General features: G+C 28.4%; 2 protein-coding genes across 4 annotated transcripts in view; one reads left to right on the top strand and one right to left on the bottom strand.

Annotated features, from left to right (window-relative positions):
• LOC122513098 overlaps positions 1 to 15755 on the bottom strand; it is a 162233-nt gene that overhangs the window by 10065 nt on the left and 136413 nt on the right. The window lies entirely within an intron of this gene.
• LOC122513097 overlaps positions 1 to 15755 on the top strand; it is a 190944-nt gene that overhangs the window by 66561 nt on the left and 108628 nt on the right. For all 3 annotated transcript variants that reach the window (XM_043629347.1, XM_043629346.1, XM_043629348.1), the window contains exon 3: positions 7997 to 8313. In XM_043629347.1, the coding sequence (XP_043485282.1) occupies positions 7997 to 8313 (317 nt within the window). The remainder of the gene's footprint in view (positions 1 to 7996; positions 8314 to 15755) is intronic.

Below are 15755 nucleotides of genomic sequence, written 5' to 3'. Positions count from 1 at the left end.
TTTTTTTTTTTTTTTTTCAAAAGAAGGTTATATGGACTCATTTTCATCTAGAACATATGTATATTCAATTATGAGTAAATGTCCAGATGTATGTGTGTGTGTGTATGACACAAAAATTGTGTACAAATTATCTCAGACAAATTTTGATGGATTATCCTGAAATTTTGCAGGTTTATTGCAGTCATTAATACCTAAAATCTGACACAAGGATTTTCGAAAATATCTACAAAATTTTTTTTTATACAATTTTTTTAAAATTCAGAAAAAAATTTTTTGTATTTTTTGAAATAATTTTTTTATTTGTTAATATTTTCATTAATTATTCTCAAAATTACATTCCTGGCAAGAAAACGAATCGATTGATGTATACAAAGTATATATTTTATCAAAATTTATAAAATTAATAAATATTTTTCTTTTTCACAAAAAATTCAAATTTTGTATTTTTTTCATAATTTATTTAATATTAATATTAATATTTTGAAATGATTATTCTATCATAAAAAAGAAGCAATTGGCAAATGAAAGTGTAAATTTCACCAAATATTTATATAACAAGTTATAAATGATTTATATAATTTTATTTTTAACAAATCTTCTGGACGAACCCTTTTGTACATAGTTTTTCAAAAGTTTGCAAAACCGCAATTTTTATATATTGAGGAAGCTAAATGGTCATGAAATGAACAACTTGTTTATTTTGTCGTCCACCATAATGGATCCGCCATTTTGAATTTTGGAAAGCTAATGTTAGATTCGTAATCAGCGACCCTTAAAACCCCCGACTAACAAGTTTCAAGCAAATTCGATGAATTTTGAAAAAATTTCTGCCATCTTGGATCCGTCATTTTGAATTTCGAAAAACTGATGTCAGATTCGTAATCAGCGACCCCAAAAACCCCCGAGTACTACGTTTGAAGTCAATCTGATCAATTTTTGCTTCCTCGTGAGGAAGCTTTGTAGTCGTTTAATTTACAAAATTTTTAAAAATCCTTTTAACAAATTTTCTTCTACACTACCGTCCAAAAGTATCAGGACGATTACATTTGACTCTATAAAAAAACATGCCATCACTTTTTCAATCATATCTCGGAAATAAAAGGAGGTATAAAAAAAACTTAAATACGGTTAGAAAGCTGATTAAATTCTGCGTAAAATAAGCCGTCTTTGAAGTCATTTCGTTAATTATTTTTTGAGTTGTAGAGTGAGAAAGAAATAAAAAAAATTATCAAATTTTCTCATTTTTGTCTCTTGACTTCAACTTTTTCAAAAATCTAGAAAAATTTAGATAAAATTTTTCTAAAAACACAGAAATCTTCGTTAGAATTTCAGCTTAAAAATAAGCCTTCGAAAATTAAAAAGGGTTCATCCGTTTTCGATATATCATTCAAAATGTGAAGCAGTGTTTCGACCGATTGCTGCATTGAAATTAAACTATGACGACTCGATTCTGCCTTCGCGCGGCAGCGAATGAGAGAAAACAGGAACAAATTCATGCGGGGGAACGATGAACTTTTGAGTTTCTTTATATTACTCGTGAAACATCATTATTTATTATTCTCTAGAAAAAATTCGTCCCTGTTTTCTCTCATTCGCTGCCGCGCGAAGGCAGAATCGAGTCGTCATAGTTTAATTTCAATGCAGCAATCGGTCGAAACACTGCTTCACATTTTTAATGATATATCGAAAACGGATGAACCCTTTTTAATTTTCGAAGGCTTATTTTTAAGCTGAAATTCTAACGAAGATTTCTGTGTTTTTAGAAAAATTTTATCTAAATTTTTCTAGATTTTTGAAAAAGTTGAAGTCAAGAGACAAAAATGAGAAAATTTGATAATTTTTTTTATTTCTTTCTCACTCTACAACTAAAAAAATAATTAACGAAATGACTTCAAAGATGGATTATTTTACGCAGAATTCAATCAGCTTTCTAACCGTATTTAAGTTTTTTTTGTACCTCCTTTTATTTCCGAGATATGATTGAAAAAATAATGGCATGTTTTTTCATAGAGTCGAATGTAATCGTCCTGATACTTTTGGACGGTAGTGTATATAGGACTATGTTATATAAGACCCTGAACAATTGTCCGGATGTATGTATGGATGTGTGTCTCTGTGTGTGTGTGTGTGTGTGGATCCCGATTTTTGTGAACACGATAACTCGAAGAGGTTTTAACGAATTTGGCTAAAATTTACCAGGTATATTTATCATAAAAATATCTCGAAATGGATTGATAAACTTTAAAAAATTCTCAGAAAAAAATTTTTTTTCAAAATTTTTTTTTTAAGTTGGTTATTGAAGTTAATATATAATAAAATCTTATTCTTTGCATCAAGACGAATCGATTGGTATATAAAAAGTATAAATTGTATGAGAATTTACAGAGTTAATCACAATTAAAGCTGAAAAATTCGCGTTTTTATCAAAAAATGAGTTCTTTCCGCAAAATTATGTTGGCGTATAAGAAAATCTTACTCATTTATTTCTAAAATCTTATTCTTTGCACCAAGACGGATCGATTGGTATATGTAAAGTATATATTGTATTCAAATTTATAGAATTAAAACCAATTATAGACAAAAAATTTGCACTATTAATAAAAATTCATTTTTTCCTAAAAATCATGTTGCTGTACAACAAAATGTTATTATTTATTGAAAAATAAATCAAAAATCTTATTCTTTAAATCAAGACGAATCGATTGATGTATATAAAGTATATGTTCTATTGAAAATTATAGAATTAAGTACAATCAAATTTGAAAAATTCACTTTTTTACTAAAAAATTTTTTGTTTATTTAGATTCATATTACTGTATAAGAAAATTTTATTCTTTCTATTAAGACGAATGCACTTTATTTTATAAATGTTAAATTGTATTAAAAATTATTTAAAAATGAAATATATTTATCGTTAATGCTTCCTCCACGAGGAAGCAAATTTTTTTTGATGATCGTAAAGAGGAAGCAAAATGTTCATGTAGATGTAATGAACATCTGGATTTACAACTTGTTTATTTTGTTGTCCGCCATATTGGATCCGCTATTTTGAATTTTGAAAAACGAATGTCATATTCGTAATCAGCGACCTCGAAAACCCCCGAGTAACCGGTTTCAGGAACATTTAAGAAGTTTTTAATCACCTTTTTTGAGTTGCGCATATATGCGTCATGAACACTTTTGGCCAGTTTAGTTTTGCGCATATATATGCGTCAGCGACAGTCAACGGGTTAATATTGTACTGGAACAAAATAAGTGAAACCGGCCACTTGAAAAATTTTTGTCTCCAATTTTCAAGTTATCTATGATTTTTGGTAGATATATGAGTACACTTTCCCCCCTACAATATTTTTCAGAAAAAAATTATTTTTATTTTTGAAGTAATCAGGTGTTGAAGTTTTGGGTCATTTTATTATTACTTTGAAACAAATAAAGATAATGAAGTGAATTTTTTTTTTAATTAAAGCTTAAAGTCTATACTTCAAGGATTAAATAAAGCGATTGCTAAAAAATAAAAATTTATAATTGTTATTAACAATTCTTTTAAACAATTGCAAATTGAAGAATGTTCTCAATATTTTTGAAAGATTAAATTACGATGTATTGATGCGCAAAACTCCAAGGAATAATTTAAAAAAAAGAAAAATTAGTAACATCCAATATTATAGAAATTGTGTAGATTTTTCTGCCAAAATGCAGACGAAAATCGACTCGAGTTTCTGGAAAAAGATAAAATTGCAAACGAATAAATAAGATCGTCTTTTATTTTGTTAGAAACTTCACGTTTCTCGCAAATTCACTTAATTATCTTTATCAACACCTAATTATTTCAAAAATAAAATTTTTTTTTAAATATTGTAGGGGGAAAAAGTGTACTCATATATCTACCAAAAATCATAGATAACTTGAAAATTGGAGACAAAAATTTTTTAAGTGGCCGGTTTCACTTATTTTGGCCCTACTTAATTAAAAAATACACTATATCTGTCTTCTGTAATATTCATCGTATAAAGCAGCAATTTATGGTAATTTTTACCTGAAAAAAGATAAATTAAGTAAATAACGTTTCTTGTCTGGCGCATTATTAACAATTTTGTCTTGTTTTGTCACCCGTACGAGATGTCAGTGTTCTGTCTTAACTTATTGTTTTAATTTTCGGTCGTTTTTATTTGAGACGCGTTACAAATGTAACAAATTGTTTATTTAAATAATTAATATTTAAAAAAAAATTACCAGTGACCTGACGATGGTGTCAAACCAAGACGCCGAAACGTTACACATCTAATGAAATAGTGTTTCATTTATTACTCTTCCAACAATTATTAATAAGCATCTCTTTTGCATGCCATGATTTTGTACTTTTTTCAAAAATAAAAATTTCCCTCTGTATTATATCAGCTTTAAATACTTAATGAAATATCTAAATTTTGCATAATAACCCCTTGTGAGTCCATGGCCCATATATGTCCAAAAAAAGTCGCGCCACCTTTGTGTCAGTGGCCATATATATATACACGGAGAGAAATCTGTTAGGATTAATTCTCGAAACTTTTCATATACTTTTTCCATAGATTTTTTGATGCTAAAATCCTAACAGAGAGCCTATTTATTACTCGAGTCCGCCTGAATATTAGGCGGAGTCGACTGATATTCAGGCGGACCTCTTATACTTTTCGCTAGTAAGTGCTTATGCTATATTCATAACCTCTACTCTATGCATTATTCGCAACAGATTTCTCTCCGTGTGGCCATTTAAAAAAAATAAACATAATTTGATTTGAGTGTCGAAGGGTATACTAAGGTTTTTGGGGTCGCTGAATTCGAATTTAAAGTCAGATTTAAAAAATTCAAAATGGTGGACACAAAATGTCGACTACAAAAATTTTAAAAATTACCGGATTCGATCGAAACTCGTTACTCGGGGGTTTTCAGGGTAGCTGAAATTTAATTGTGTGACGTTAAGATATTTGAATGTTATGTGCTATATTAGTTAGGTATTCCAAAATTTGGTTTTCTTCTTTATATCTGTTGTATTCTTCCGTTATTGTGCGTAATCGTCTTTGGAGTGCGATCCAGGTTTTGCGTGGTGCCGCTCTAACGTTGCGTCCAAGACTCAGCTCTGTGAGGCTCGTTTCAGTGTCTTGCTGTTCTTTTTGTATTTGATTCAAAAAAGCATACAAATCTGGAAGGTTTTTATTCACCATTATCCGAAAGCGGTTGTGCCACCCTTCGCTCACATTATCCTGATTAGGTGGATGTTCATGAGGAGATTTTTTTGGGCCTTTTATAACTACTAACTCAGAAGCTGTTTGCATTGTAATCGCCCGAGCTTTGCATTCTTTTCTTCTAACCAACTGACAGTCCCAATAAAATTTATTATTTTTCGACGGTTTCGATCTTACGTAAATGTATCCTGCGATTATTAACTTTTTCCCGACAATTTCTCCCACTTCCACTGTTTCTTCCATTTTCACAGACAATTTAGAATTTTCAATTTATGACGGGTTCCACGTCAAGTGACCCAGGTCAAAAATTTACATGGAATATTTGAAAAATTTGTAGTTTCTGTAAAACAAAACGAAAATACGTTTTCTATTTTGGGTTTTGCTGCTGTTTTTCAACACTTTCTAATAGTGTGAACAAATGTAGAGAAAAAAAATTGTTTGACCTTGAAAAATTAAATTAAAAAATAAAATTTCATTTTTTTATCAAATGGGCAGTTTTTATTTTTTTTAAAAAAATGTTATTATAAAGGTGAGGTTTTTTCCTAAAAAAAATGTATAGGTCAAAACGTGGGACAAGAACTTTTAACTGGTCAAATTAAGCACTTACTTCTGCCGTGCACCGTCCCACAGTGGAATTTTTTTTACAATTTACTATTAAAAAATGTCTATAGCTTACAATTTTTAACCGATTTGAGTGTTCTTTGTCTTAAATTAAAGGGGAATAAATTCTTAAGACATCCTTCGGGGCCGATTTTGGAGATTTTAATTATTTATAATTTTTTTTAAATCAAAGTTAACAAATTAATACACTTTTTTAAAAAAGGAGGTTTATTTTCTTATTCCGTTGATGCACATGATCTAAATAAATTTAAATTCATCCAATATGACCACCAGATAATTAATAAAGCATAAAATAATTTATTTCAATTGTTATAAACAATATATAGCCCAACAACGCGCAGGGGCGGTGGATTGCAGAAGTAAATGTTTATTTTGACCAGTTAAAAGTTCTTGTCCCACGTTTTGACCTATACATTTTTTTTAGGAAAAAACCTCACCTTTATGATAAAAATTTTTTTTTAAAAATAAAAACTGTCCATTTGAAGAAAAAATGAAATTTTATTTTTTAATTTAATTTTTCAAGGTCAAACATTTTTTTCTCTACATTTGTTTACACCATTAGAAAGTGTTGAAAAGCAGCAGAAAAACCCAAAATAGAAAACGTATTTTCGTTTTGTTTTAAAGAAACTACAAATTTTTCAAATATTCCATGTTAGACCAAAAATTTAAACTTTGACCCCCTCCAGTTTTTATATTTGTTTAAATAAATTAATAATATTTGGTATTTTTAATTGTATCTAATAGAACTATTGTTTCTGCAAAATTTTTACCCGATCCCAAACATTTAAAATTTTGACCTGGGTCACTTAACGTGGAACCCGTCTTATATGAGTGATGATTCGAACACAAAAAATTTTGACAATTTACTCACGAATAAACAAATGAGCAACACTCTTTTGTTTCATATATTTGGCATATACTTCGTGTACGTGCTAATTGTTAATATTTTTTTAAATTGAATTAAACTTTTTGAAATTTTTCGGGCAAATGTATTCGGGCAAATGGATTCGGGCGATGACGTTCGGGCAAAAAAATTCGGGTAAATGTCAATTCGGGTAAATATATATTCGGGTGTACGGATTCGGGCGTGTGGTTTCGGGCGTTTGGGCGTGTACCACGAAAAACAATTGAAACTTAATAGAATTTGTTAAAAACTTGGTACTCATGAGTTTTCAGGGTCGTTCATCACAAATCCGATATTAGTTTTAAAAAATTCACAATGGAGTATTCAATTTGAAAAACAAAAGAATTGCTAGGATTTGCTAGAAAATTGTTAGTCGAGATTTTTTAGGGTCGTTGATCACAAATCTGATATCAGTTTTCAAAGATTCAAAATGGTATATCCAAAATAGACGAAAAAGTTTAAACTTTTCCGCAGCAGAAAATTAATATTAAATTTCCATAAAAGTTTTTAATTAAGAAGTAGCTGATTGTCAATATTATTCAATTTCTCCATTACAATATTTTTTGCCTGATTCAGTATGTAGTATTAATATTATGTTGTATTATGATGAGGCTGAACTCCGACACGTTTTTAAAAACGAAAAATCAAAAAAGAAATTTTTTTCTAGTTAAATTCATCTCTAATTTTTATGTAGTTAGATTTTTAAGAAACTAATTGTTACTTAAAATACAATTACTAAAAAGGAACATGAATTTCAAGCCAAATTAAAATATATGGTCGCAATATTTTTTCTTTTTTGTTTTTAAAAACTTTGCGTACTTCAGCCTCATGTATTATGGAACTCCGATATTAACTGAAAGCTCAGCTCTTTAAAAACTAATATCAGTTTTATGATAACTGACCATAAAAAATCTCTAGTAACAAGTCCCCAGCAAATCCAGTCGAGATTTAATTTTTTCTTCCACCATTTTGGATTCGCCAACTTGGATTTTAAAAAACTGACATCATTTAACGTAGAATATTATAAGCTTTCAAAAATATATTTGTTAATTTTCTGACATTTATTTTTACAAAAAAATCATGATTTAAAGTTTGGTATGTTTTGGGCCATGAGCGTGCAGCCATTCTGATAATTAATTTCTCTAATTAATTCTCAAGAAGAAAAATCCCTCTCAGTTATATTCCTTGGCTATATTAAAAATGCTTTTTTACCATTTAATTAATTTTCGATTATTTCTTTTTTTAGCTGACAGTGGAGTGCAAGCGGCATCACATCAGAGGCAATTATCCCTAAAATACAGTGAAGTACAACAACGACTAATCGATAATCAGAGTCTATTAAATAATTTAGAAAAAACAAATGAAGAATCACTGAAAAATCTTATAGGAGAATTGAAGTGTCGTGTTGAGCACGACAAGGAGGCTTTAAGACAATGGACAGCTTTAAGAAAATCGAACGTTGATACTGAGGCAAATAAAAACCCCACTTTGGCCGTTAAATTATTGCAGTTTTCCCGGGGATGTGCTCTAGCTCTACAACTGATGAATGAAGACAGCACTCAGGTAACTTTAAGATTCAAGACTATCCCGAGTGGAAAGCTCTTAAGCCTTAAGGGTAGCAACGCGATGTTATATTACGCAAGCTTACCAGCAACGGTTTTTGCTCGTTAACTTAACTCGATTAGTTTTCACGCCACTTTCTCCTTTTATACTACATAAACATTCTTTCCAACCATTTTCACAATTTTATTTCATTTACACAGGAGAAACAGTCTCTGATTTTCAATTGTTTGCTGTTTTCGGTCTACAACATTCTTTTTACATTCTCATCATAATGAGAATGTATTCTAATATGACGAAATTATGAACGTAATATTTTTCCACTATTATATAATATTTTCCTAAAATTACTGACTGCAATAAAAAATTGTACGGGAGAGTGCACGGAAAAAAATTAATCTCTAAACTTGAAATAATATTAATTTGAAGTCCAATGAAATATAAGTGTATCTAAATTAAACATTATAGTCACAATTACTGTGATAAGTTGTGTTTGATTCTGTCAAACTTTATACCAGAAAACGCCATAAATTCACATCTCTGATTTAGAGATTTGTTAATTTCACAACTTTTTTTATATGAATTAGGTACATTGTGTTTTAGGTTAATCAGTGACAAAAAAGATTTAAACCATTTTAATTGATTAAGTATTAATTTTATTTTCAAATATCCAAATAAAAGCGAAGGTCTGTGAAGGAAGGTCTGTAAAATTTGTAGGTTACAATTATCGCCCGACAAAATACGACACTGACTGATTTAAATGACGTGAAATAGGTAAATAAACATTTTTCAACCACTTTTTCTCTAAACACAGACACTTTTTACAAAATAGGCCAACATACAACGAGTAGGAATCTTCTTAATTACCTAAATTCAAAAGATGGTTTAAATTCATGCAGAAACGCGGTTGTAAAATGTAAAATTGGAAATGATTGGAAAGTAATGTAATGACAGACAACAAGAAGCGGATTACTGCCAGTCGCCAGAAGAGGGCAGAAGCATGCAGAGAGCACAATGGTCCAGCTGTTATATTCTTAGCATTCCATCACTTTCCAATTTTACATTTTACAACCGCGTTTCTGCATGAATTTAAACCATCTTTTGAATTTAGGTAATTAAGAAGATTCCTACTCGTTGTATGTTGGCCTATTTTGTAAAAAGTGTCTGTGTTTAGAGAAAAAGTGGTTGAAAAATGTTTATTTACCTATTTCACGTCATTTAAATCAGTCAGTGTCGTATTTTGTCGGGCGATAATTGTAACCTACACGGAGAAAAAAAGTTCCCAGATATTTCAGGAATTATTTCCTAAGTCTTGGATACGTGGTAACAGCTCTGAACTAGCGACGAACATTCAATGGTAATCAATGAATGTTTGAAAGAAATTCGGGAACTGTATTAGAAAAAGCTATAAATAGTCCATTAGTCTCTTTTTCATTACTTTCTCATGTAAAGTTCATGGCACTGGCCGCAACTGTTTCTGAAATTTTCGGGAACTCGTCAAGGAATCTTGGTGCGCAGAAACTGTGCGCACCAGTCTCACCGTCAGTAAGACTTGCGTGCCTTATATATTTATTTTATGCTGAGGTATTTAACTCGCCTGTTTAGCTCAGCTGAATAAGGGAGCGTTCATAAACTACGTAGACCTATTTTTGTCATTTTTTACCCCCCCCCCTCCCCCCGTGTAGAAAAATTGTTGGGTTCTAGTGTGGTGCCAGAAAGACAGTCTATTCTCTAACTGGGCGCTGAAAAGACTATCTGACCATGGGCTAATCAGACCAGTGACGATCGAACCACGCCTTGGTCCAGACTGGACGAGCTAATCAGGGCTAATGAGCAGTGCTAATATTTAAAATTTTAGGTTCGATTTCAATATTTCAGTTTTAATTTTTTAAATTCATTCTTTAACAGGTCATTTACCTATTTAACAGGCATTTACAAACATGTTTACAATTATAATTTATAACACTTATACAGATTAAATATAGTAATTTTATTATTTTATATAACACTTACAATGAAAAATATCCGCTCGCATGTGGGATCGAACTCACGCCCCCACCCTTGACGACCCGACTCGAAGTATTTAAACCGCACGGCCACTGAAGTCTGGATGTGAACTCTCCTAATTTACTATATCAATGCCAGTATCATATATTCTGTTGCTTATAAGGACGAAGTGAAAACTATGACTAAAATTATTACACATAATAATCCCGAATTATTTTAATTATTACATATGAATATTTAAATAAATAATTCTTACTACAATTATAATCATTAAACAATTTTTTAAAGTATTACTTTCAGTTTTATCAAAAAAATTTTAAATAATTGAATTCTTATGACGAATTTCAATAGAATTCTTAAGTATAATTATACACTTTTCGAAGAATTCGATTAAAATTGTATTAAAAATAATTAAGAAATTCTGAGATTAACTAAGAAATTTTTAATAATAAAAAAATTCTGAGAATTTTATTATTTATAAAAATAATTGAATTATTGAGAAGAAACTTATAAAAAATTTGTAAATACTTATTGAATTTTTGTGAAAGGTTTTTTATTTATGAAAGTAATTATATTTTTGCTAACATTTTATTTTGCCAAGAATCTTGTTAAAAATTTGGAATATAATTGAATTTCAGAGAACGATTTTATTATTTATAAAGATAATTGAAATTTTGATGAGAATTTAAAAAAAATTTTGAACATAATTGAATTTCTGTGTAGAATTTTGTTACTTTTGAAAATAATTAAATTTCTACAATAATCTGTAACTTCTCCAACACTCAATTGTTTATAGTGTTTTTAACTTAAATTCTTCTACAGATAAATTATTTTTAATAATTAATCAAATACAATATGTTAAAAAATTTATCTAATTTCAGGAGAATTTGAATTATTAGGCATTTTTCAAAAATCTAAGATCTTTAGAATTTTTAATTAAACTCATTGAAAATTTTATTTATAATAATTCATATAAACCTACAATATTTATTTTTGAACGATTCTTTAGATACTAAATTATTCCATTGAATTTTGAAGTGACAATCCATGTATAAATTCAAAGAAGACCGACAAATCGGGCACTAAAGTCTTGATTGTACTTTGATTTGTACTTTAAAAATTTTGAATTCTAGTGATGCCAATGAAGTCCCATATAGCATACAGTTAGACAGTCTAAATTAGATCGTCCAGAAAAATCCCATATAGCATACAGTTAGACCGTCCAGATTAGACCGTCCAGATGTGTCTAGTTGGGGCAATCACTGGACTCCAGAATGCCCCGAAATTTTTCTACACGGGCATCTTCGAAATTGATTAAAACGATTAATTACTACAATTTACGATTCAACAAAGAAAAAAAACACATGCTTCCCTTCTTTTGTAACCCTTGCCAGTTTTAAAAAATTTTATATAGTTCACTAACTGTTATTATTAAATAATAAACACCTCCTAAAAAAGTGAAAAAATCACAAGAAAATCGTCGAAAACAGTTTTTACATTCTCATCACATGAGTAGGTATTACTTTTGGTCAAAAACTGACTTTTGCTAATTTTATGAAATCTTTACGTTTTGCGGTCCCCTGAACCCGAAAAACATGGTTTGGCGATGGTTTCTGTCTGTTCGTCTGTCTGTCTGTAGACCCAAAATTTTGTTCCCACGATAACTCTTGGGTCAAATTTTCTCAATAAAATCAAAGTTGGTCATGGGTCTTTCAATTTTTGTGAAACTTGATATAGAGGTAGTGTTTTATGACAAAAGATTTTAGGAAAAAAAGATTTTTAAAAATTTTCAAAATTGTAGATTTTACCGGGCATTAAACATTAAAGCACATTTTTTTTGAAAAACGAATAACTTTAAAACTAACCGAAATATCGAATTTTTTGTCTCGAGGTGCACAGATATCGATCTGGCGTAAACACGCCTGATATGTGCACCAAACGTTCTTAAGCGTAAATTTTCGCATTCAAATATTTTTTTGTTAATTTTTAGTAAAAAAGGAAGGTTTGAAAATCAAGTTTTGCAATTATAAATTTGTTTTTAAACAATTTTGAATCTCAAAATCTCAAAATTTTCTCAAGTGTACCAATGTCAAAATTGCAAGTTGTTAAATCGGGCTAATATTTTCACAGTATTCAGAACTATGAATGAGTACTTAAAACCACCAAGTAATTATGAAATTTTATAAAAAATTGTAGGAGGGATGGGGTTGAAGATTTTGGATAAGTATAAACCAAGAAGGCTAGAGACAGGAGGTGAAACTTCGGTAGTGGGGATGAGTCAAGATCCTTTCATTAACCAGGCGTTTTTCGTTTCGAAAAGTCGCCGGCGCGGTGCTTCTGCACATCACTCACACATTCAAATTCTTGTATACCATATGTTTTACATATGTGTATGATATGATTTTAATTTGAGGTTAACTTTAAAGTGCAATCAGTGCAATCGAGACACAATTGACAATGTGTGTCATAACGGATATATAGAAATAATGTGAGTGATTATTAAATTAAGTGTTATTCAAATAGTTCAAAATTCCGAAAACGTGCTGTGTGAAAAGTTGTAACAAGAAGCAAGATAAACCTACACAACACTATGACTATTACTTTTTGTTAACTTTTAATACACTTCATGCTACAGTTTACACATTTTTTTGTTTTTAAAACGTTTTTTTAATAACTATAAGATGTTTGAAAATATAAACACTTATATTTCATATTGTATTTGTATAGAATATATTTTCCCGTGTTTACGTGTGTTAGATTGCGCAGAAGTCCGTCTGGTCTACTGCGGCGAAAAATTTTTTTGAAAGTAAACGCCTGACCATACATCAGCTGAGCGACTCAGCATTGCCATACCCCCACTACCGAAGTTTTACCTCCTGTCTCTAGTCTTCTTGGTATAAACAGTGAGTTTTATAAAAAATCGTAGCTTTTGTAATAAAGAAAAAAAAATGGTGACCTATATGTTTTTGGTAGGTTTTTTTCTGCTCTTTCAAATGGTGAGAATTTTTTTTCAATATATTATATATATATATATTATATATTATATATATTTTATATATAATAATATATATATTTTTTTTTCAATATTTTTTTTCATAGGTTATTCAATAAGGTCCTTCGTTATTTAATTAATAAGACAAAAGTTGTAGCTTAATCTTCGGTTCACAACAACCACTTAGAATGAATTTAAATGTTTTTATTTATGGGATCGAGTATTCTTCTTCTCTTTATATCTCGATTAATTTAATTTTTAATCTATTGTTAATTTAGGACTTTTAGGAATTTCATTAGGGATTGCAGATAAGAACTATGGGTTCAGAACAATTTAACATCTTGTTTAGACCAAATAAGATATTATATTTATTTAGCAATAGTCATAACTGATTTTTACTTACAATTATCTTTATATTATGTAACCTTAATCCCTACCGCACTGAAACAAGAAGAATGAGAGAGAGTCATTTAAAACTAACCTTTCTTCTGGTCAGAACAAGCAAATTTTATAAATGATTATTCTGTTAATTTATTTGACGTGTTAAGTTCCTGGAAACTTCCAGGAAACTTGATATGTCTCAAGATTTAAAGTTTCCACTGTTAACTTCCAGAAAATTATCAATGGAATTTTCCTGGAAAAAGGACTGGAAATTTCCTGAAAAATTTAAGGAAGTTTTTTTGGAAGTTTCTCTAAAATTATTTCTGTTAATTTCACAATTTTTCAGTAAATGTTTTTAGAAAATTTCCCCTAAAATAGAAACGAAAGTTTCTTGTATAATTTATTCGTTAATTTTACATTAATTATTATTTTAAATAATAATAAATATTTAATACTTATACAAAATGGGGTTTTTCATAAACATAAAATTAAAAAAAATTATTTAATTAACTTATTTATACTTTTTCCGCAGTTGTTTCTACTATTTTTGTTTTTAAAAACCTTATATTAAAGAAGACAAACTTGAAAATAAATTCGGGGGATCGAACGCGGGTTTCGACGGACGCAACGCAACTACCTAACCAACTACGCTAAACTAACATGTGTGTAGAAGAAAAAAAAATCTTTCTCTTAAGGTACAAGTAATCTTAATGGTTGGTAAATATGAATGGCGGGATAATTTAAAAATTTTATTCTCACAATTCAAATATTTCTTATTTATGATTGTTAGAATTTCATTTTTATGGAGATTAATAATTTTAAATAGTGCTTATTACTGATTATTTTATACATATGAGAATAATTAAACAAGTAATACAAGCAGTTTTAATACGTGAAATTAAGATATATTAAATACAATTTTTTCTTTACCAGCATTATATCAATTACATTCAAAAATTTTGCTCACATCAATGATTTTCAATATCTACTATTTTAATAGACCCAAAAGAATTCAAATATTTAGAAAAAATTTGTACACAATTGTACTCAAACATTTAATTATTTTCATAAATAATAAATATTTCACAGCAATTCAATTATTAACAAATTTTTTATAAATTTCTTCGCAATAATTCAATTAATTTCATAAATAATAAACTTTTTTCATGAATAAAATTTTTTTTTTATTAATAAATTATTTTGTTTTAGGAATTAAAATAATTTCCTAAATTAAAACTAGTCGTAGAATTTTAATTATTTTTAGTTTAATTTTAATCGAATTCCTATGTAGAAAAATGTAATTATTCTTAAAAATTTGATTTTAAAATTCGTCAAAAGAATTCAATTATTTAAAAATTTGTTGATAAAATCTTTATAAGAATTATTATTCAAAAAATTGTTTACTTCTGTATTTAAATACCTATGTGAATAATTTTGAATAGGTTTCAAATTAAAATATATGAAAATTTGAATTTTTTACACTTTTAACTGACAAGTTGAAGAATTAATTTTTTTGAAAAAATTTAATTTAATTTTTAAAAAAAATAATTTGAAGTTACATGGAAGTTACATATGGCAATTTTTCCAAACATGGGAATTTTTTCAAATTCTCAAAGAACTTTTTCAAAAATTATTAAATATAGTTGATTTAGAGAAGAATTTTAGTTAAAAATTCTAGAAAATAATAAATTTTATTTTTTTACAATTTTCAACTTTTCTGAAATATTAATTTGAAAGTTTTTAAAATTCAATCAATATTAATATAAATAATAATAATTTAACATTCGAAAATATAGAAATAGTTATTTATAAATTATTGTAGCTGAAAACTAATTAATATTAATACAAGTTTGTATAAGAAAAAGTAATCTTATTTATTTTTATCTTTTATTAACTTCATATATTATTTAAAAATTAATTTTTAGAAAATTTGTATCACTTTTGTTTTAATTAGTTCAAATTTTCACGAACTCAAATTTGTTTTGTGATAATATTGTTTTAAAAAAATTCATCTAAATTGACGAATTTTTCACTTTTTTGTAGAATGTGAAATTTTTTCTTTATC

This window comes from Leptopilina heterotoma, unplaced genomic scaffold (genome assembly GCF_015476425.1).
Source record: "Leptopilina heterotoma isolate Lh14 unplaced genomic scaffold, ASM1547642v1 Lhet_134, whole genome shotgun sequence".
Classification (NCBI taxonomy): domain Eukaryota; kingdom Metazoa; phylum Arthropoda; class Insecta; order Hymenoptera; family Figitidae; genus Leptopilina; species Leptopilina heterotoma.
This window is presented reverse-complemented; position numbering and strand designations above follow the sequence as displayed.